The sequence below is a fragment of the Scleropages formosus genome, chromosome 16 (genome assembly GCF_900964775.1).
Source record: "Scleropages formosus chromosome 16, fSclFor1.1, whole genome shotgun sequence".
Taxonomy (NCBI): Eukaryota; Metazoa; Chordata; class Actinopteri; order Osteoglossiformes; family Osteoglossidae; genus Scleropages; species Scleropages formosus.
The window spans coordinates 10,564,507-10,587,842 of NC_041821.1; the positions used below are offsets into that span (position 1 = coordinate 10,564,507).

The 23,336-nt window shown below is 47.5% G+C and overlaps 2 protein-coding genes across 2 annotated transcripts in view; one reads left to right on the forward strand and one right to left on the reverse strand.

The window, feature by feature from the left end:
- LOC108925720 (superoxide dismutase 3) overlaps nucleotides 1-773 on the reverse strand; it is a 4,898-nt gene extending 4,125 nt beyond the window's left edge. The window contains exon 1 of the mRNA XM_029258823.1: nucleotides 1-773. This exon is cut by the window's left edge and continues 170 nt beyond it. The gene's annotated coding sequence lies outside the window, so the exon portion shown is untranslated.
- A 226-nt stretch (nucleotides 774-999) lies between these two features.
- On the forward strand, nucleotides 1,000-22,641 carry LOC108925717 (pre-mRNA-splicing factor ATP-dependent RNA helicase DHX15-like). The gene is made up of 14 exons (XM_018737878.2): nucleotides 1,000-1,811; nucleotides 3,970-4,291; nucleotides 5,088-5,281; nucleotides 5,807-5,966; nucleotides 6,825-7,043; nucleotides 11,452-11,619; nucleotides 14,932-15,018; nucleotides 15,393-15,542; nucleotides 16,048-16,156; nucleotides 18,527-18,718; nucleotides 20,266-20,388; nucleotides 20,557-20,747; nucleotides 21,136-21,305; nucleotides 21,938-22,641. The coding sequence occupies exons 1-14, from the start codon at nucleotides 1,741-1,743 to the stop codon at nucleotides 22,053-22,055; spliced, it is 2,274 nt and encodes a 757-aa protein (XP_018593394.2). The 5' UTR covers nucleotides 1,000-1,740; the 3' UTR covers nucleotides 22,056-22,641.
- The last annotated feature ends 695 nt before the right edge of the window (nucleotides 22,642-23,336 follow it).

Here is a 23,336-nt window from a genome sequence, read left to right on the forward strand (position 1 = left end):
GCGGCGAACAGCGAAGGCATCCCACTGGGAAGGTGGAGAAACGACAAAATACACAAAAAAAAAGACGATTGCGCTCACGCGGACCAACAGGGGGCTGACGTACGGGTGCGCGCGTGACGCCGCCCCTCTCACACGCGAAGCTGAAACGCGGCGATACGTTCGCTGTTTGTGCGCTTCGCACTGCACGTGCGCGACGGAAAGCTGCTGTTCCAGTGGATGATGTTGCCGCGGGTTTTTTTTTTTTTTTTCCCCAACGGTTTGTTTTATTAACGTTTCGTTTACCCTACACTTTTCTCCCAAGCGACTTACAGCTGTAACCAATTTACGATTATTCACTCTTTTTTTTTTATGGCACGGTATAAAACATGTTAGATCACTAATGAAATGCAGGATTCACAGTGTAGTTTTAATGCATTTTTTTTTCCATTCAAACGCGCTGTTCCAGCTGGTGTTTATGCACTCTCTCTCTCTTCACGTGCAGGCGTGAAGTACATCATGTATCCATTGGTTTATGAAACTTTCTTCAAGTACGTGTTTCAGGTGAAAGCGCGTAGTAATGACTCTGTGGGGGTGGGGGTGCTCTGCGATCTACTGCTGGCCCCTCTTCTTTCCGGGATAGGCTCCAGACCGCCGCGACCCTGCCATAGACAAGCGCTGCTAAGACTGAATGAAAGATGCACATTATGTGCAACGCGTAACACTACCTCTCACACTCGAAAAACCAGGTTCGAATCCCACTCCCTCTGCAGTACCAGTGCTGGAGATTCTATTCAGTGTGCTCTCATGTTGGTGAAGTATCGATCACATGACCTTTGTTGTGCGTGATGTGTTCTGATGAAGCACGTATGTAAATAAATGTTCTCCCCTTCCGGTTTAAGCAAACCGATGGTGTGAGCGTGTACTTTGTTACCTCGGTTAAGTATAATCTATTTACCACTTCTCAAACGCAGAGATGGCTGCGCCAACAACCAGGGGTACAGTAAAGTGAATACAGAAACTTGACTACAGTGTGCTCACCAAAAAGAGTCCAAGACCAGCTTAGTCCAAGTAGTGCCGAATCCTCCAAAAACAAAGCAATAAATGAAGCCAGCACTCTTAGTCGGGACTGCTTTTTTTATGGCAGATAAAAGTAAATGTTACCAATAATACTAGTATAAGTGTACTGTCCTGTTTTGGCGATAAGCCAAATAAATAAGCATAAATAAATGGTGTTTATTCCTTTTCGCGTCCACGTGGAATGCTCCACTCTATTCTTGTTCATTTCACACGAGTGACGACGTTTGTGCATTTTGTTCGCACGCATCTGCAGCGCCGCCGATCTGAGTGTCGCGCGCCTGAAGCGGCAGCCCGCGCTCCCGCTCGAGCCCCTGTTCTCGTGTCAAACACGTGAGGAGAGAGAGAGAGAGAGAGAGAGAGAGAGAGGAGGGAGGATCTCGTAGAAATCGGCACGTCAGTGAGTCGCACTACCGGCTGCATCTCTGCACACACACACCAGTGTTTACTATGCACGACGAAAAGTGAATTAAAAGAGCACGCAGCCAAAAAACCGATCGCTGCGTGTCGTCTGAGATGCGCAGCTGGGAGACGCGTCTCGCGCCCGGCTCCAGGCTCCCACAATGATGCGGTAAGTGCTTCCGGGCGCGCGGCGCCATCTTACACTCGGGCTACTTGGTGCGCGCAGGAGCGGCGCTTGTGCAGCGCGGCGCTTCGTCTCGGCCTTCTCACACAGCCGACGACAGCATGTCCAAAAGACACCGGTTAGACTTAGGAGACGACTACTCGTCCAGTAAAAAGAGGTCCTCGGCGGACGGGTGAGTTCCGTGCTTGTTCCGGGCCCCAAGTCGAGTCACTAACTTGAACTTGTTGTCTACTAGCCGCCGCTTCTTTGGACCGGCCGGGCGTGTGTTTCTGCGTTCGAAATAAGTCCCGTTACCGCCACCGGGCTTCTTTCTGTTCCGCTCCCGCCCGCATGGCACGAGTCGGGTTCATAAGGGCCGCGAGCGACGCGCTTCGCGCGGCCGCTGTGCTCTGTCTGTCCGTCCTGCGTGGCTCGCGCTGCAGCACGTGGCTGCACGTACGTCGCGCGGCCCGCGGCGCTCTCCGCTCCAGCTGTGTGTGTGTGGCGGTGGTTCGGCACGCATTTAAACCGAACCGGTGTGCACCGAAGCGGAAGCGAAACACCCTTTCGTCCCACTCTGGGGTGGCAGCAGCACAGTGGTGTAAAAGTTGCAGGTTCGAATCCCACTTCTCTGTTGCGGTGCCCTCGATCAGCATATGACCCTGAATTAAACTGAGTTGGTGGAGGGATGGGCCACACTCACTGTATACCTGCTGCTGAGCATGGCACTGTGTGTGTGTGTGTGTGTGTGTGTGTTCTGATTACCGCGATCAGCGAATGCAGGAGTACAGCTGGCACCAGTACTGTGCTGGATCTGCACCTAAGTTCATCTGCTCTCATTTAGTCCCAGGAACCCCAAGAAGTGCAACAAGCTAACTCTCCTAATGGGATATACATGCTGCGGGGCTACTGAGCACCAGGACAGCCAGGCACAAGAAAAGTTTCTTTCCTCAGGCCATCTATGATCTACCTCACGAACAGCTAAATCCCCCCTAGAGAGTAAACCAGTGCAATACACAACGCTATTTATATCTATTTATCACATCATATCTCTTACTCGCATTCCCTTGCATTTGTATAGCGTTGTATACCTGTACATACATATGTCTAGTGACTATTTTTTGTATATTGTGTACTTTATATTTTTTACCCTTTATTCAAATATTCTATCTTCTCATCTGTGTCTCGTCACTGTCGTTCTGTCTGTGCTGTGGAAGTTTCTGTCACCAAGACAAATTCCTTGTACGTGTGAACATACTTGGCAATAAAGATCAAGTATGTGGCTTGTGAGGTTGATGGAGTTATTTTGAGCAGTAATTATTAAATTACATTTCAGTTCACTTCTTTGTTCAGAGCAGCATACTGTACAGTGGTAAATAATTAACCTCACCATGTTTTACCTGTTTATATGGCAGGATAATCTGTAATGCATCTATTTAGGGTAAGTACCTCGCTGAAGGTTAAAATAGCATCAGTGGAATTTGAACCAGAAGTCTTCGGACTCCCAAGGTGGCAACGTGAACAAGTCCATCCGTGTCTAGAGTAACGTGCTGTATGTTGGTGTAAAAGTTACTTGCGTGGCCCACAGCTGAATCGGTTACTGTGTCGCTGCAGTACGGGATTATAGCCGTGGGTGGATATGCTGGTTGATGTGTGCGCTGAGGCTCCAGGCCAGAGTTGGTTCCTGAAGGTTCTGCTTGAGGGTTTTTGGAGCTTAGGAGGAAATGGGAAGACTGGTAGCATAGTGGTTAGGGCTGCTGCCTTTGACCCCAAGGTTGCTGGTTTGAATCTCAGCTTTGGCTGTAGTACCCTTGAGCAAGGTACTTACCCTAAATTACTCCGGTAAAATCAGCCAGCTGTATAAATGTGTAAGTAGGTAGCTTAACATTGTAAGTCGCTTTCGAGAAAAGCATCAGCCAAGTGACTAAGTGTAAATGGGTCCAAAAGAGATGAGACGGAGAAGGAGTTCGTGACACCACGTTGGGGCCAAGACTTAGAATTGATTGACTTTAGATTTTGGATTCCTTGTCCAGAGGAGTGGAGCCCATAGTGGAGTGCTTATTCAGGGGCATCGGTATGGTTTGGGTTCTGTAGGTATTGGATCGATACCCCTTGATATGCAATTAAGGTATGGATAGCTTCGCTCTCATAAGTGACATATTGGCCGATGGTCATTCTCATAGGGAAATGTTTCACTGGCCTTTTGGTCTGGATGCAGCTCACTTGTTTGGGACTGGTACTGTTACAAATGCTGTTTGGGGAGGGAACAGTTGCGTGGGACTGGGGGAACTAACTGGGTCGCCGTAGTATCTGGGTCATCTTGGGCTTTGTGTGTCCCCCTCTCCTCTCAGGAAAGAACGAGACAGAGACCGCAGTGACCGTTTGAGAGACAGGGACCGGGACCGGGACCGGGAGAAGGATGCGAAGGTGTCGGGGGTGTTGCCGAGCCCCATGGGTCCCGGCATTGGCGGGGGACAGCTTCTCAAGCAGCCCCCTGTCCAGCAGCAGATGAACCCGTTCACGAACCTGCCGCACACGCCGCGCTACTTCGAGATCCTGAAGAAGCGGCTGCAGCTGCCTGTGTGGGAGTACCGGGAGCGCTTCAACGACATCCTCGCGCGCCGACAGAGCTTCGTCCTGGTCGGAGAGACCGGCTCCGGCAAGACCACGCAGGTGAGGAGCGCGAGCGGTTCGGGTTCTGGCAAATTTCACCCCGGTCTTAGTGTTTAGTCTCTTAGCTCTGAGTAACTTAGATTTACATTTATTTATCTGATACTTTTCTCTTAAACGACTTAAATTATTAAGCTACTTACAATGATATACCCTCTTACTCAACTGGGCCATTTTTACTATATCAATTTAGGGTAAGTACGTTGTTCGAGGGAACTACAGCAGGAGGTGGGATTTGAACCTGTGTCCTTTGAGTCCAAAGGGAGCAGTTGTAAGCATTATGCTACCTGCTGCCAGGTGGGGTTCACACCTGTGTCCTTTGAGTTCCAAGCCAGCAGCTCTAACCTCTGCGCCTCTTGCCACCTCTCAAACCTTACTGTTTTTACCATGTTTTGTGGATTTTTTTTTTTCTTCTTTTTTTTTTCCTGTAACCATTTAGGGAGGGAACTAATCTTTAGGTCATTAAATATCAAAGGGGTTTGTTGGAGGCAGCTGGTAGTGTAGTGGTTAGGGCTGTTGCCTTTGGCCCTAAAGGTCACAGGTTTGATTCCCATCTCCAGCTGTAGTTCTCTTGAGAATTTTCCTTAAATTGCTTCAGTAAAGTTACCCAGCTGTATAGATGGGTAAATAAGTGTAAATAGATTAACGTCGTAAGTCACTTTGGAAAAAAGTGTCAGATAAACGTAAATATGGTTGTTTTTGGGTGGTAAAAGGTGAGTGCTTTTCTAAAATAAACTTCTGAGCCTCCTATGTTGTGCTTCTAGAGGGCTGTTTAGTGACAAGTCCCCCTTCCCCCCAGATCCCCCAGTGGTGCGTCGATATGGTACGAGCACAGCCGGGACCCAAGAGGGGCGTGGCCTGCACCCAGCCCAGGAGAGTGGCGGCCATGAGCGTGGCCCAGCGTGTGGCCGACGAGATGGATGTCACGCTGGGCCAAGAGGTGGGCTACTCCATCCGATTCGAGGACTGCAGTAGTGCCAAGACCCTCCTCAAGTAAGTGTTGTCTAATACATTAGCATTATTATTATTGTTGTTCTTATTGTCGTTATTTATTTAGCAGATTGTTTTCTCCAAAGCAGCCAATACTGATATACACATTTATACAGCTGGGTTATTTTACTCTATCAACTTAGTGTAAGAACCTTGGTCAAGGGTACTGCAGCAGGAGGTGGGATTATAGTGGAAGCTGGTGGCTCTGATGACTGCGCCATCTGCTGGCCCTCTCTTGTACCGAACGTGGGTTTTATTAACAGCAGACAATGTACACAGCTGGCTCTTGGAACACCTCCACTTCAGATTTGTTTGGTGAAACTGGGTTAATATTGTTGTGTGGATATAGAATATTTGGTGCTGTTTAATTTTTCTCGCCTGCAGGCGCTTGGTATATTTACTTTGGAGCAATCAGAATTCCTCTAAGTTAGCATACATGAAAACGGGAAGAAGAAAAAAATCTCTTAATGAGGTTTCCTGTATAGTTCCGGGGCCGTGGCGTAATGTCGTCGTTGGCTTTCTCCCAAGGTACATGACCGACGGCATGCTGCTCAGAGAGGCCATGAACGACCCTCTGCTGGAGCGCTACGGGGTGATCATCCTGGACGAGGCTCACGAGCGCACGCTGGCTACAGACATCCTCATGGGGGTCTTGAAGGAGGTGGTGCGACAGCGACCCGACCTCAAGGTATCGCTGAAGGCCGCCCTCCGCTTACGCACGCTTTTCTCCAAGGCGACAGTAACGATTATTAACTAGTATTTAGCCGACGCCTTCATCCAAAGTGACTCATGGTGTTACGCTGTAGTGAAGTGCCTGCAGTCAGTCAAATATTTATACAGCAGAGCAATGTGCGCACACACACACACTCACACTACAGGCAGTCTGAAGTCATCTGTTCACCTGCAACACATGGATTGTAGGAGGAAACTGGCGTGAACTTGCAAAGTCCACACATACTGAACAGGGACTGAAGCCATGTCCAAGTGCAAACCACAGGCTCTGAGTGGCAGTTCTGTTACGGAGTTCTGCGGCCGTTTGTTTGCGCTGCCAGGAGCCGTGTTTGCACTTGTGTGTGGATGCGTCTCGAAGAGGACGGTAGTTTAAGTGATTTGTTACATTAATTCATTTAGCTGGCACGGTTCTTCATAAGCAACCGACAGTGTTAATCTACTATTTAGCCAGCTGGGTAATTCTACTGGACCAATTTAGGGCAAGTACCTTGCTCAAGCGGGATGTGGTGGCGCAGCGGGTTTGGCCGGGTCCTGCTCTCTGGCTGGTCTGGGGTTCGAGTCCCGTTTGGGGTGCCTTGTGACGGACTGACATCCCGTCCTGGGTGTGTCCCCATCCATCCTTACGCCCTGTGTTGCCGGGTTAGGCTCTGGCTTACCGCGACCCTGCTCGGGACAAGCGGCTTCAGCCAGCGCGCCTTATTCAAGGGCATTACAGCCAGAGGTGAGATTCATACCTGCAACCTTTGGGCCCAAAGGCAATAGCTCTAACCAATACGCTACCAGCTGTCCCTATGTGTTTATTTGCAACAAACAGGTGATTGTTATGAGCGCCACGCTGGATGCGGGGAAGTTCCAGGTGTACTTTGATAACTGCCCACTCCTCACCATTCCCGGCCGCACGCACCCCGTGGAGATCTTCTACACCCCGGAGCCCGAGAGGGACTACCTGGAGGCCGCCATCCGCACTGTCATCCAGATCCACATGTGTGAGGAGGAGGAGGGAGACGTGCTGCTCTTTCTCACCGGACAAGAGGTGTGTGTGTGTGTATACTTTTCATATTGAAATTGATTAACCTCCTGGGCAAAAGGTGGCGTAGTGCTTAGAGCTGCGTCATTCCAGTGGGAGATCCCGGGTTCGAATCCCACCTCTTGCCGTATTTCCTCGACCAAGTTACTTGCCTTGAAGTGATACAGTAAAACTTGCCTGCCTCTGTAAATCACTTTCAGCAGCTTAGTGTACAAACCTAGCATTTCAAGTAATTTTAGAACCGGTGTGGTAGCGGTTTAGCTTTTTATTTAATTATTTTCTCTGACACTTTTCTGCAAAGCCTCTAACAAAGTTTCTTTTGCAGTGATTTACCCATCGGTACAGCTAGGTAAGTTATACTAGGCCAGTGTTCAGGGTAGGTACCTTGATCAAGAGTTGTACAGCAGGCGCAGGGGTTTGAACCCGGGTCCTTTGATTGCAGGGCAGTGGCTCTGAGCACTATGCCGGCTGCTCTTATGTGTGGGGAAACACCCTGCGGTGGGGGTCGGTGTCCCACAATGCAGTCGTCCTCGCAGTTCTCCGTAGTAAAGTGACGGAGGGTTCGGTTCACGCTCACACTGATGAATGTGGTCACAGCTTGACAAGCGCGAGTTGAGCAGGGATATGGCGGGTGTCCTCCAGGCCGAGCGCAACGTCGGGATCCACCCCTGACGTCTAGTCCGACGCCTCTGATTGCTCACCCCGTGGGAGGGGGAGTCGAATGTATTTGCGCCCGTGGACAGTATGGCTTCTCCGGCAGGTATTTCTGTTACGGTTCTCGGAATTATGTTTTGGGCAGGATGAAGTGAGTGCTGCAGTCTACTGAAGTTTTTAAGTAAAGTCAAAAATGGTCATCCTGATTAATAGTAATGAACAATAATAGTAATAGATTTACAGTATTCACTGAGCTGACACTTTTCTCCAAAGAAACTTAGTGTTATACAACTTAGAATTATTTACCCATTTATACAGCTAGGTAATTTTACCAAAGCAATTTTAGGGTCAGTACCTTACGCTACGGCTGGAAGTAGGTTGCTGGTTCGAATCCCGAGTGTCAAGACGGTAGCTATAACCAGTACACTATCAGTTGCTCCATGTGGCTGATAATGACTGACAGTGCATGTGGCTGACACTGTTCTCCCAAAGTGACTGTCGATATTGGGTTTGTACACTATACCATTTACGATGATTTACACCATTTATACAGCTGTGTAGTTTTGACTAGAGTAATCCAGGGTAAATACCTTGGTTGTGGGTCCTACGGCAGGAGTGGGATACGAACCCAGGATTGCAATGCGACGCTCTAACCAGCACGCCACCTGCTGACAGCTGTGTTTAACGTGGTCAGTAAGGGCAGTGCCCGTCGCATGTTGTTACACATATTGGGTGCTGAGATTATTTTTTAATTTGAAATGTTTAGGGCAGGGTGTTCATTTGGATTATGGCGCAGTGCGGTAATGGGCAGCGTTATGTTTACTTGTGCCGTTGACAGGATCTTAATTAGGTTCCAGACTAATTTGAAGAGGGTATGAAAGAAGGCGATGTTGCAGCGATGTCTCGCTGTGCCCTTTGGTTCTCCTTAATCTCCACAGTAATGTCTCTTTCATTTCCACTAATCATCTGCACAGGAAACATCTCTTGAAAGCACGATGTTATCTTTTGGAAGGAAAACAGATTATTTGTGGGGAAAAATGAATTTTTGAGTTGACTTTTTTTAATTTTTATTTTTAAAGTGAATGTGGTGAAGGGGGAGGGTGGAGTCGCTTTTGCTTACTGAGACACGGTCTTTGAGGAAACGTGTTTAGAATGTGGATTCGGCGTCCAGCACGGGGCACCCGAAGTCACCGGCGCACTTGGAGAGCCCTTCAGCGGTGCTGCCGACCAGCTGAAAGGGACAACTGGTAACATAGTGTTTAGAGATGCTGCCTTCGGATACGACGGTCACAGGTTCGAATCTCTACTCTGGCTGTAGTATCCTTCAGCAAGGTACTTGCTCTAAATTGCTCCAGTAACATTACCCGGCTGCATAAATATGTAAATAATTGTAAGTAGATTAACATCGGAAGTTGCTTTGGAGTAAAGTGTCAGTTAAATTAATAAATGTAAATCCCTACACAGTACCAACGTTAATTTCAACCTTTTTCCCCCCCGGAAATATCATTTATTCAATTACCCCGATGTTCTTCTCCATCGTGACAATGTTATATTTGTGTACTTAACTACTTAGTACAGCTTGGCACAAAAGGGTACGTCAGTAAGTAGGGTAAGTGCTCTTTTGGGGTGTGGGTAAGTGCCTTGATGGAGGGCACTGCAGCAGGGGCAGGGACTCAAACGCAGGTCTTTTGAGTACAAAGCAACAGCTCTAACCACTGCGCCACCTGCTGATCCTTTTATACACCGGTTAGCTTCTGTCTGTACATTGAAGGTCCGCCAGTTGATACTAAGCTGGACGAAGGTGGTGGAGCATGTGTGCTGTTGTTCATAGTAGTGGGAGAAAGACTCGAGATGGGATGGAGTCGTCGTGCTTTCGATGTCGCACGGTAGCCTTGATGATAATGTGGCTGTTGAAGTGGCTCTCGTTTCTCCATGTTCACCCCAGATTATTTCCTCCCCCTTTATGTATGCTGGTCACGTGACCTCACAGAAATGCTGCGCTACCCCGTGCGGCCTCCTGGTGGTGCTGTAGCATGTATCGTGGCATTCATGCACAAATGATTTTCACTCTCTTCGGCATTAGCATTTTTGTGGCGTGTTGCCTCGGTGTCTTCGGCAGGGTTTTGAATCCTCCGTCTGAAGCGAGGGATACCGCGTTCGTGGTACGTTTACCGTGTGCGGGTAAACGTTTGAGGTGGGAGAGCAGTACACCTCTCTGTGATGAGGGTATGTTTACATTTCTCAGTTTAGCTGACACTCTTTGCCACAGTGACTACTGACACTGATTCACCCATTTTTACAGCTGGGTCATTTTTACTGTATCGATTCAGGACAAATAGCTCGATCAAAGGTACGACACCAGGAGGTGGGATTCGAACCTGTGTCCTTCAAGCGTAGGGTGGCAGAGCTAAGCGCTACACCGCCCGTTGCCCCTGTGGGCTCTGTTCTGTGGGTTCCGGTGATCGGCACTGACCCGCTGTACGGTCCGGGCTCTCAGAGAGGCGCAGACCTCCAGCGGATCTGAGGATGGAGGTTAAATGCTCCACTGCGGAAGAAGATTGAGGTATCTGTCGGGATGTGTCGTTCAGAGCTACTGGGTTCCTGGCCCCATTGGCTTTGGACCCCGCAGGGTCGGAGATGAGCTGTAGCTCTGGTCCACTCCACTGTGTTTAGATTCCGTGCTAGTTCACTGAAGACCCCTGGGCTGCAGTCCAGTCCTCTGAGTTCTTAGAAGCTTAGCTGCACTGTGGACACTTGTGCACATTTATATCGATGCATTCATCTGATGCTTTCCTCCAAAGTGATTTACTGCGTTAAACTACTTGTACCGAGTTACCCATTTATACAGTTGTGTAATTGTGCCTGGAGCGATTCAGGGTAAGTACCTTGCTCAAGAACACTACTGCAGGGATTTGAACCTGGGCCCTTTGAGTCCAAAGGTGGTCGTTCTAACCACTATGCTACCTGCTGTCAACTTAGTCAGTTCCGCTATCATGGGGTAGGTGTTCTGGCAACGTCACTTATATTTACATTTATTAATTTAACGGACACTTTTCTCCAAAGTGACGTACATCTCTTAGAAAATACAATTTGTGCGTTACATTAGGAGAAAGAGAGACTCGGTTGCAGATGTGACTCTTATTGTCAGTTAGTGTAATAAAATTGTTGGAAAGGTAGGTTTAACAGCAGGCCACACAAAATATAGTAATTGTCACCGACTAAAAAGTTGGGGCATTCCAAAAAATAAGTCGTAAGATGCTCCAAAATACACGAGAAGTGCAGGTCATTGTGAATACATGGTGAAGTGTATGACGCAGACAGCTGGTAACATAGTGGGTAGGGCTGCCGCCTTTTGCCCCAAAGGTTGCAGGTTTTTGTTGTATGTTCTCCACTTGGGTCACCTGAGTACTTCTTTACACTCATATCACTTTACACCAACCATGGTTGACTGTAGTACAGTAACTCATGGTTAGACACTCAGTGCCGACGCAGGATGGAACGGGGTCCTCTGCGTGTCCAAAGGGTGCGATGGAATTTTACACATCGTTGCAGAACATCTGCTCGGTGGCAGAGCTGGAGAATTTGCCGAAACGCCGCCAGGTCAAGTTTCATTGCAGCGCTGCATGCTAGAACCGAATGTGATGCACTGGGCCCGGTTGGCGTCCCGTTTGGTTGCGTACGTGCTGTCCGGGATGCCATCGCCGCCGCGCCCCCGTGAACCCATCTGCTCATGGCGCCGTCCGCTCGAATCCCCTCGCAGGAGATCGACGAAGCTTGCAAAAGGATTAAACGGGAGGTAGACGACCTGGGTCCCGAAGTTGGCGACATTAAGATCATTCCGCTGTACTCCACACTGCCCCCCCAGCAGCAGCAGAGGATCTTTGAGCCCCCGCCGCCCAGGAGGCCCAACGGCGCCATCGGAAGGAAGGTACGTGCGCTGCGCCCGTTCAGCCCGGTGCTAATGTCAGCGAGGTGTTGGGTCAGTTTGGTTCGCAAAGGAGGCCTTTACTGCGCACACTTCTGTCTTTGGCCCAGGAAGGGGAAATTGATGTCAAAATTGTTGGGATCTGTTTGTCTTCACTGTGCCCTGTCCGCTCGTAGAGGTCATTAAGAGTCCGTTGCGTTGAGCATTTAGCATGGTTGCTTTTAAAAAAAAAAAAAACTATATATATATATATATATATACTGTGTATTTTTATTTTTAAAAGAGAGGCCAGACTTTGAACCACCTGGATCGCAGTCGTGCTCTTTTGGGATGTGGCAGGAAGTGACATTTAGGAGGCAGCAGTCTGATGCGGGTGTTCACCACACAACATCTGCTGCTTTTTCTAACGGCGTGACTCATTGCCGCCGCTTCCCCGGCGGAGCGGATTGATCCGTCACAAAGCGTTATCGATCATTTATTCCGAGCAGCGCCGCCGTTGACGACGAGTCGGACCGCGCCCTGCCAGCGGGGCGATCTCCGTAGCGGCGAACACGCAACGCTGCACCGATAATGAGGCGCCGCTGCTGCTGAGAGGAGCGCTGGGTGGCGGTGCGGGGGGCTGCCCCTAAGGAGCCTGCACAGGATTCGATCGCTGAGGTGGAAATGGTGTGAATTTCCTTTGTTTTGGAGATGATAAACCTGTGGGACGGGTGGTAATGAGGGGGGAGGTGGCCTGCAGTGGTTGCCACCCACCTCAGCTACCGTACCTTCATGTACACGTGGTCGGTGCCGGAATTGGCCGATTTACACTGTGTTCTTCTGTTACTAGCAAACCAAGCAGCGTTCTGGCATTTTGAAAAACTCTTCACCTTGTGGGACTGGATGTTAATGACTGGACAATCCAGTGCACCACAGTGTTATGCTACTTGTCTATATTTTCCAGACTTTTCTATGAGAAAAGTACCAAAGTGATGCTGTGTTTGGTTAAAATAAAACATTATTTATGTATCGCAGGGAAGTAATGTATGTGATACATGTGACCGACCTGTTTGTCACACAACTGGACCCCCCCCCATTAGTCCAGCCATGCGAGGATGAATTTTAATAGTTTTGCTTTCCTCCTTTGGTTTTATTCCTTTCAACAATTGCCCTTGAATATGAGGCGTCTCTAGCCATACCTCCTTATTCCAGACGGTAATCGCAGTGATGTGCAAACAATTATGGAGCACTTCTTGGTGCAGATGGAAATACGGATGCATTAGTGTCCCCTCTAGGTGGCCCAGGACCTGCTGCTGTTTGTTCATCATGCAGAAATGATGCACTGGGGTTTTACTCTAATGTCAACACCATTGTGGATATGAGCAGCCTCTGCTAAGACACAGAGGAACCCGTTGCTCAGACGTGTAGAGTCCTCCCATAAATGGCGCATCAGCAGTTCACATTTATTCATTGAGCTGACACTTTTGTCCAACGTGACTTGTTGACAGTGTTAAGGTTACAATTATTACAGCCTTAGTCCTGAACTCGCATGCATCCCTGGGAACAAGGGGCGTGTTAAAGTAAGGGCTCACTTGGAGAACAGCGCTGCGGAACTGCTCAGCCAAGAACCGCTGAATTATCCAGGAGGCAGGGGAGGCAGCGCTTTGAAAAGAAATCTTCAGATTTGCTGTGCATTTATGGAATAATGAATAACTATCTCGTTTCCTTTAATGTAACGCACGCAGTGCAGATCAAGCCTCCCGAATATGTTGCTGAGGGTTTGGATCCGGAAGGACCTTTGCTTGACGGCAACGCTTGAACAGCGGGGCGGGACGGTCCCGGCTGCACGCTGCACCTCTTCGCGTGGGACGGCTGGTGGAGAGTTCGCAAACGGGACGCGTTTGTCCACCCCAGGCCGCGCGGAGATAGTGGCCGCCGTCCCTGGAGCGCCGCCCTTCTCGCTGCGTGCTCTGGCGCGCTTCACTGCCCTCGTGATGAGGCCTGAAGGGGGCGGTGATGTCATACTTTACGTAACGGCGACTGCGGCATGGCGTCCCCACCACGCCCCTCCTCCTTCTCCAGATCCCCCGTTTGTTTAGGCGGCAGCAGCAGGGAGGCCCACAGGCCGGCGTGACTCAATTATGCCCCGTCCTTCCACGCGCCGTCCCAGCGGATCGTCGTCACGGGAAATGTTGGGAACGCGCAGGCACGCTATTCCCCGGGCCTGGCTCAGCCTTTAAAAATGCAAAATGCCTCTTAAATCTACTTTGTTTGTTAGTCTTGCGGAGTCCCAGAGGGCTGTGGTGGCGTGCGGATGGGGCCGGGGAGCGGCGAGCCTGCGCGTTTCAGGGGACGCGCAGACGTGACGTGACGTAACGTAGCGGAAGTGCTTGTGCTGGCGTTGACCCCGCCGGAACTGCAGTCAGACAGCTCCCTGTACAGCTATTAATTTGGTGCGGTGTTGAGCTCGCTCTCCGTCGCGCAATTATCCAGAAAGTGAACTTTTAACGCGACTCGCCTTTCAAAACGTGGTTTTGAAAATGAGGCATTTGTCGGAGCTGCTCTACCCTCTTTTCATGAAAGTGCTACAGATTTAAAATGCCTTTTCAATATTTTTTTTAAATTTTTTTTTTTTTTTTTAGTTTTCCGGGGCTTGAAGCAGCAAAATGTGCATCTGGAAAAGCAAAGCACTTATTATATTCTGTTTAGAAATGGGTCACGGTGATATACTTTTGCAGCAAAAAAAAAAAAAAAAAAAAAACAGTTGCTGGAATGTGGGGAGAGGAATTATTTTGAAAGGAGAGCACGCTGTGAGGAAGCAGTGGCATCTCTTATGTCAGTTCAGCGGTAATGCACGGTAACAAAGGGCTTTTATGGAAAGTGGGCTGTTTCCTACCTCTAGATTACAGCTCTGGTCCCAGTACTGTCCCCTGCTGCGTTTTGTTGTGCTGACAATCTGAGCCCCATGATACCATTATCTGCTGGAGTTAATTTAGGCCATTTTAGTGCCGGTATAATCCACTTGTGGAACGCGGTCCCTGCTGCCGTGACGCCCAGCCGTCAGTCCGGTGACCTTGACTCTCACGCTTCTCGTTTGGCTCTGAAGTTGTTGTTTGCGTGCTATGCACGGGGTTGCCATGAGAGCGATCGGAGGCGAATCTCCGGAAGGGAGACCCATCTCGGTGTTGGAACCCTGCTGCCTTTCCCCAAAAAAAAGGAAGAAAAAAAAAAAAAAAAAAAAGAGGCAGGCCTGGCCTTCACATCACCTCGGATTTGAGTGACAATTTTCCCTTCCTTTCCTAATCCAGCTAATGCCCAACGGTGCTCATTTTGCAGGTCGTGGTGTCGACAAACATCGCGGAGACTTCCCTGACAATCGATGGCGTGGTGTTTGTAATTGATCCCGGATTTGCCAAGCAAAAGGTTAGCCGCCTCCCCTCCCTCCACCGCCTAATCTCCCCCATCATCTGTTTCTGGTGCTCGCAGAATCCCCAGATAAAACGGGCATGTCTGACGGAGATGGAGATGGAAGAGCCACTGATTTATTCTTCTGACATTTTGAAGCCCCCCCAAAATTGTATTTACTAGGACTAAGGCTCTGCCATCTCACAGGCCAGAATGGCCTTTGCTAGCAAGTGTTTTCCTAACGAATTGAGTTGACTAACCTTTTCGGAAGTCCCTCTTCCAAAAGGATGCTTTCGGACAGACCTCGCATACCTCTCTGAAGTCAGCGTGGCGTCCGTTCACACGCTCCTGCTTTGGTGTCTAACGGCGGTTCTCTCCGGCTTGCCGAGCAGGTGTACAACCCGCGCATTAGGGTGGAGTCCCTGCTGGTGACGGCCATCAGCAAGGCGTCGGCCCAACAGCGGGCGGGCCGCGCTGGCAGGACGCGCCCAGGGAAGTGCTTCCGCCTTTACACAGAAAAAGCCTACAAAACCGAGATGCAGGTGAGTCTTCAGTGCTCTACGAGCCCTCTTTTCACCCCTTTCCACTCTAAATCCACCAGTAGTGCATCTTGACCTCGATACTATGAAAGGTCACCTCTAACACGAACAGTTCTCTCAGGTGATGCCGCACAGTAACGCCCATTTACATTTGCTTATTTAACCGATAATTTTCTATAAAGTGACTAGTGTTAAGCTACTTGCACAGATTTACGAGTTTATACAGCTGGGTAATCTTTGCTGCATCAATTCAGGGAAGGTACCTTGATCAAGGGCACTGCAGCAGGAGGTGGGATTTCTACCCATGTCCTTTGAGTACAAGGCAGCAGCTTTAAGCACTATGCCACCTGCTGCATCGTAAGTTTTTGTGCAAGTGAAGTAATTTTTAAAAATGTTGGGGCCAAAATATTCCTATCCCTAATCAGGAATGTTTTCAGGTAGTGTCACGTAAGACTCTTCGGAGAGCTAATTATGGCCTAAATAATTTGCATTCTTCACTTCCTGACAGGACAACACGTATCCTGAGATTCTCAGGTCCAACCTGGGCTCTGTTGTGCTGCAGCTGAAGAAACTGGGTATCGATGACTTGGTGCACTTTGATTTCATGGACCCTCCAGGTAGGAAATAAACATTTTTTTTTGTCCCCCTTTGATGATGTTCTTGCTACAAGTGTGAGCCAATAAACCCCAGGCACACACAGATACACCAGTAGGATTGCACTTAGGTGGTCCTCTGAGAACCACTGTTGACGTCTGCCAAATTAAATATGAATAATTACATATCAAAGGCCAGATGGTGACATAGCTGCTGGATTCTGTAAACTGTCGCGCTTCGGCTGCCAGTTGCTGCTGAAAGCTGGAACTATAACCGAAGCACATGGCACACCTGTCCAGCATAGATGGGGCCCCCTCTTGATCCTGTGATGCTGGAGTCCTGCACACCTTGGGTGGAGTCTTAAACCTAGAAGATCCAGATTACCCAGAGGATTTGTTCACCTGCATTGATTCACTGATTCTTAAAGTCAAAATCTAAGAATCTGAGAAGTAGTAAATTGAGAGATGTTCTGGCTCTCAGGTTTGCATTTGCTCGCTGTGGGCTCTTCCTGGTGCAACGTAGGGCTGGGTCAAGTGCTCTGTGCTGCAGCTGACCTTGTAGGTGAACACAGCTCCACACAGCCAAAAATGGAGGGACTCGTTTTAATTTACTTTTAAATGAGGTTCTCTCATCTAACAACAGTGCCTTCCTTTGCTGTACGCTACACTGCACTAAGAGAATACCAGGTCCTACTGATGATCGGGCACACACTGCACATTTGATGTCTTGAGTGTAAGGAAGCAGCCAAACTTGGTGATTTTGCTGTGATTTGTACTCTGTCTAGGGACAGGAGATGTCTGTACTGCCGCAGGGCAGTTGAGGTTTGGGGGGCATATGATGTGGAGCTACTGAAGTGAAGGCATGGATAGAAATCATTTATGAACCCCATTGACTGATCGTCTTCCTTGAATTTTACATTTTGTCACTGAAAGAAGTTTGATCTATAGCCTATTTTTTTTCGTGTTGTGTGGTCTGCTTTATGTAATGCTTAGTCCAAGTACAATAAAGGAAAATTCTGTATGTAATCTAATTCAATAGGGCAAATTAATCAGATAGATTAGTAGAATTTCCCTCTGAGATTAATAAACCATTTATTCATTGTCATTCATAATTTTTACAACTTAATATTTTGCAGTTTTCTTATCAAAAATAAGTAATTTTTGTTCAGTGATCACTTACATGGATACAAAATTTTAGTTAGTAATACATTGACTCCACTGGATTCTCAATGTATGAATAGAATTGGGACTAGAAGCTTTTTCATTCATCGATTTGTTTGTCTGAAATATGAAGTCACAGTCAATTGAAGCTTAGAAATTGAGATTTCCTTTGATTTATTTGCTTGTTAGGTTATGTTAAAAACCTTGGATAAAGCAACAACAAATAATAAAAAATACTTTGTAAAACATAGTTCATTATTCATATTTACTTCAAACAACATTAACATTAAAACTTGTTTAAAATTATTGAAAAAAAAGTAATTTTCCACAACTTCCTAATCATTCCTGACGGTTCACTGACTCATATTGTACGTGTGTGCAATGTTCTTCAGGCCACTTTAATTTTTCTTTGTTGTCTGCAGAATAAGCAAAAGCTTAATTAAAACGTTGATGAAAATTATTGTAAATAAAAACACCTCATTTCCTCAAACTATGGTTTTTGACCGCTTAATTCCGTGAATTTGCACTCCAAACACCAAAGTGGTGGAACGAAGGTCTATTCTGTTTGAGTGCGTTTTGCTGCCAACTAGTGGCAGGAAGTGGAATCGCAGGTCACTTTCTCTCCACCATTGAGAAGATTTTAGAATATGGATAAGCGAAGGAAATGCAATCAAAAACAAAGAAATGCCTAATACGGACAAAAGTTTTGTGCATTTCAAAATTCGTAACTCAAATGATAACACGGAGATAGTGTATACATTTTTGTAAGGTGGTGTAACTGGGTCATCCTTAAACTGCAGCAGGTTTACTAGGTGATGCTGAGAGAGTAGAGTCCGTATATTATAACACAATAGCTGCGGTGTTTCTAAAGAATATTCCTGAGAAGGGTAATAAAGGGCAGTGTTTGGGCTCTCTTTGTGCACTCACCTCTGTATCTGACCAGCCAAAGGCAATGATTTCTCCTGAATAGGGAGCTGTCCATTCCAAGCTGAGTTCTGCATGGTGCCAAAAGGCAGCAATTTCATTTTGAGAAAGTCTTATTTAAACAGACAATGTAAACCTTTTGATTCAGCAGGCGAATAAGCCCTTGTGTTCACACCAGCAGTGGAATGGCTTGCCTGAATGAGTAATGGACCCACACGCTTGCTTAAGAATGATGCCATTGTGCTGTGGCGGAATAGCCTCGGACAACACAGCCGAGTTCAATGGGCCCCTGGCTCCGTGTGTTGGCAGCCCCGGAGACCCTTATGCGTGCCCTGGAACTGCTGAACTACCTGGCGGCTCTGAACGACGACGGCGACCTCACGGAGCTGGGCTCCATGATGGCCGAGTTCCCCCTGGACCCGCAGCTGGCCAAGATGGTGATCGCCAGCTGCGAGTTCAACTGCTCCAACGAGATCCTGTCCATCACCGCCATGTTGTCAGGTAATGCCTGGAACAGGCTGCTTCTGCCCCACCGTCCCATCCGCCGCCACCTGCCAGGTCACATGTGGTCTATTTTCTTGTACTGACGGTGGGCAAGCCAAAGGTAGCTTTTTTTTTTTATTATTATTATTATTATTATTTTTAAAAAAACACCCCCGCTCAGCAGTTTCACCTTTCGATTCAATGGATGAATAGTTGATTTTTGTATTCAGTGGTTGAATCGCGGTATTATAGATTGGCCTTTGGCTTGTTTGATGTTCAAGTTTGAAGTTCTGAGGAGCGCTATGGAGGCTCTGGCCAGAGCTGCGAGCAGTCTCAAGATGACGGGGTGGGGAATGCCGGTGTAGTCGGTGAGCGCCTGTCAGGAGTGGACGTTGCATGGCGCCAGTGTGCTGCTGCCTCTGCCCTAATTGCACTTCAGGCTGAACGAGTGCAGAATGCTGCCCGTTCACATGTAAACGGCCTGCTCTGAAGAAGGGAAAGAAAGAAAGAACTGTAACCCTGGCAGTTCAAAAGCCAGGTATGTGTGTAAACGGAGACTGGGAACACGAGGAGCACATCTCGCCATACCTTGAAAGCAGGGAAAAAGTAATGTAATTAAATTTACAAGGAGGTCCAGATTTACCCATTTGGCATGATGTTGCTGAATCAGGCGGTGTGGCGGTTAGAGCCGCGACCTCACGTTCCAAGGTTCGGGGTTCGAACTCACCCTCCAGCTGTCATAGTCTCGAGCAAGGTACTTGCGCAGTGATACAGCGAGAATATGCAGGTCCATCAAATCACTAAGTCACTTTGCAGAAGCGCGTGAGCTAAATAAACAAATGTAAATAAATAAAATAAAAGTGCTGGGTGGTGTTTCGGTCTGGAGTGGCCCTTGGACCCTGTTCTACTCTGTTCCGCTGGGGAAGCTGCTAATGCTGCATGTCGCTGACCTTCAGTCTGTGTCTGACTGTTCAGTGCTGATGTGTCAGTAAAAAGGTTATAGAGATGCATTTGCTTATATATGTGGAGTGGTCTTCTGTAACATAATATCTGTGCTGTGCTCCTCCACTGTGAGGAGCTGGCCTTTATAAAGCACACTGAGCCACAGTAACAGTGTTATAAAAGTAAATTCAGTCCTATAGGCAGTTACCGTTGCACTGGCAAAAACGGTGGTATGAGAGAGACTGCGCTTTAAACGTTTGTCTGTGCACTTCTTCTGCTGTGTCGTTCACTTTTGTTTATGCCAAGTGGTGTGTTGCTTTGCTAAAAGAATACACGTACATGCACCGTGTGGATTTTAGAAAGTTATAAACGTAACTTCTTCTGATCGCTTCCACTTTGACATTCATATTCGACATGCACCGTTTTAACAGTCCGCACGTGCACACGCTCTGTCTCGTACGTGTTTTAGGCGTTGATTTCCCAAGGTAAACCCCCACCATGGTTCGAGCTGCCCTGCCTAGGCTCTGTGAAGTGATGTAGCTGCTAGGCCTTGTTCCCGTGTCTGTGATTGCTTGACTCACCCCCCCGGGCGTCTGTGTTGGGCCCACACCAACCCTGTTTAGTCCCGCAGTGTTTCGTTCGCCCCATGGAGGCAAAGAAGGCGGCCGACGAGTCCAAGATGAGGTTTGCTCACGTAGACGGAGACCACCTCACGCTACTCAACGTGTATCATGCCTTCAAACAGAGTACGTACCTCTCCCTCTGCACCCAATTCCACCTGTTATTTAGTATGGAATATACAGCACGTTATTTATACATCTATATGTGTTTTTCTATATACTCATTTAATTCATATACATATTTAAACTCGCACACTTATTTCCCTCCTTCCTTCCCATTTTCCTGTGTTTCAGACCACGAGTCTGTGCAGTGGTGCTACGATAACTTTGTGAACTACCGCTCGCTGATGTCAGCCGACAACGTTCGGCAGCAGCTCTCGCGGATCATGGACCGGTTCAACCTGCCACGGCGGAGCACGGAGTTCACCAGTCGAGACTACTACATCAACATACGGCGCGCTCTGCTCACCGGTTTCTTCATGCAGGTGGACCGCTGAGCTCGTGTTGTTTCAGTGTGTGCTGCCAGGAGTCGTCATGTGTTTGATTAGCATTTTTGCAATGATTGTGTAATTCCCCATTTTAACTGCTTTTGAATTAATGTTCAGAAAGAAACGTGCATTGTTAATGCTGCAAGGGCAATTGCGGAACTTTATTTGTGCTGGATGAGACAAATGTCCGATGACAAAGGAGAATGTCTAAAGGGAAACTGTTGAAGTTGAGAACAGTTCTTATTTGGTGTAGTTTTCAAGCCTTGCTCCTGTGACTTTAGTGATTTTTTTGCTGTGTGCAGTTTTTTTTTCTTTTTAAAAAAAGGGGGGTCAGATGACCGAGTTGACGCATGTGGGGGTGTGATTTATTGTACCCTCTGTGCAGGTGGCACACCTGGAGCGGACTGGGCATTACCTGACCGTTAAGGACAACCAGGTTGTCCAGCTTCACCCCTCAACTGTCCTGGACCACAAACCGGAGTGGGTGTTGTACAACGAATTTGTGCTTACCACCAAGAACTACATCCGCACCTGCACCGACGTCAAGCCGGAATGGTAAGTCCTTGTTCATGATGTCCTTGATTTGTCTGAGTGTGTTTGTAAGTTTGCCTGCATCTTTGTGTGTGTGTGTGTGTGTGTGTGTGTGTGTGTGTGCCTGCGTTTGTTGTGTGCTGGCTCCTTACAGACACAGTCTGGACCCGTTTGTAAATCAACACACTGCAAAGGCAGAATCAATAAATGGTTAATAATAGATTTTTTTTTTTTTTTTTTTTTTTTTAAACGGCCTAGCTTCTGTAAAAATCTCAGATATTCTTGTAATTGTTTATTTTTTATCAATATTTTTAACTCTGCAAATTTACATTAAAACCAATTTAGAATAACACAAAGATGTGTTTGGCATCTTGTTATTGACCACCAACACCCAGGAACATCGGACAAGAGCTGTAAACACTGTGCAAGACAGTTGAGTCAAAGTGGTTTCACAGTTCATTTTTCCGCCAGGTAATGGCTGGCTGCAGAAATGCAAGCTGTTTGCTCTGCAACAGACAGAAATTTTGGAACATTTATAAGAAGCGGGAAATGTTTTGTATCGGAGAATCCGTAACCGGACCGTTTGTAACGCAGAGGGTTTGCGGTCGGATTGCTGTGGTTTCCTCACCCTTTTGAAATGCGGTCTCCCATTGCAGGCTGGTGAAGATCGCTCCCCAGTACTATGACATGAGCAACTTCCCGCAGTGCGAAGCCAGGAGGCAACTGGAGCGAATCGTCACCAAACTCCAAAGCAAGGAATATTCGCAGTACTGAAGCAGGGAACATGCGCACTGAACTTTTTCCATTTGTACGCAACAGCTCTCTCTGAAAGATTCTTTGCTGTTCAGAATTGCTTATTTTTTATAACTCTGGCTTTTTTAAGTGGGTTTTTTTTTTTTTTTTTTTGTTCGTTCTTACAGTAGCATAGCAGAATTTTGGAACTGAATACTACAGACATTCTCAAGGTTTTCACAGGGGTACAGTTACATAACACATAATGCATGATCATTCATGTGGATGTTGACATTCCTTTTAGAAATTGTGAACTCTAACAGAAGTACTGGTGTAGACAGTCCTTGTTTCTTCAAAGAAGCTCTGACTTCAATAAAATTATTAATTCGAGTGCTGGCTGAGATGAGCTTCTTCACAGGATGAGTGTTCATTTTGAGTGCAACCAGGGGACACAATGACTCTCCCCTCCCATGTCCCTGAAACTGTCACTTTGTGCTTTAATGAATACTGCTTGGCGCTGAGTTGGGAACTGTTGTGCACCGAAAGACAATATTTAGGCTGGACTCATGCATAATACATTTGTGTGAATTCACACAACTCCTGGTCTGGTTGTTCGAAAGCCAGTGGCTTCTGAAAAGAACGGTTTTCTGTTTTACCGAATATTGTGTTCATGGAATGCGGTGCCAAGCCTTGGAAAGAGCAACTAATCCATAAGCCCTTGTGTTTTAGTGGCTGTAAGACAGTGAACTGAGGATGTGATCAGAGGAGGGGCTCTTGCCTGGGGAGTTGAGGGGTCGACACTTGTACCAGTTACAGCTGTGGTACGATTTGCATCATTGACCATATTGATTTTAACTGATATTTTTGGAGAGCTTAAACTGAGAAATTTCCCAGTGAAAATCACTGGTGTTCTGCACTGATTGATGCACCCAAAAGAGTAAAACTCCCCCCCCCCCCCCTTATGGCATGTAGTAATTTTTCAGGAAATGGTGATATTACTACCCATTTTGAGATATATGGTTGAGCATATTCTATGAAGCAACCAGAACCTAAAGCTTTACTTAAAAACTAAATGCAAAATTAATTGTGTAGAAGTGATTTCCTGTTCCCAACATGGGAGATAAACCTTATCAGAGGCACTTCCTCCCATCAGCTGTGGCCAGCGAGTGAGCGCCTTGCTTTTCGGCATGCTGTCTGACTCGTCCCATTTAACTTCCACGCACTGAAGTGGGATGAGACGAGCACATTTTTTATGTGGATGCTGTTGCTCCTAAACCCATATGATGGAGAGGACAAGTGTGTGTGTCATGCTGTGGAAAACAC

What these genes read in the sequence shown, in the direction of transcription:
- LOC108925717 (XM_018737878.2), top strand. Translation starts at nt 1,741, where the DNA reads ATGTCCAAAAGACACCGGTTAGACTTAGGAGACGACTACTCGTCCAGT. An exon ending in AAGAGGTCCTCGGCGGACGG is followed by an intron (nt 1,812 to 3,969) that starts GTGAGTTCCGTG and finishes CTCTCCTCTCAG; the next exon opens with GAAAGAACGAGACAGAGACC. An exon ending in GTATCATGCCTTCAAACAGA is followed by an intron (nt 20,389 to 20,556) that starts GTACGTACCTCT and finishes CCTGTGTTTCAG; the next exon opens with ACCACGAGTCTGTGCAGTGG.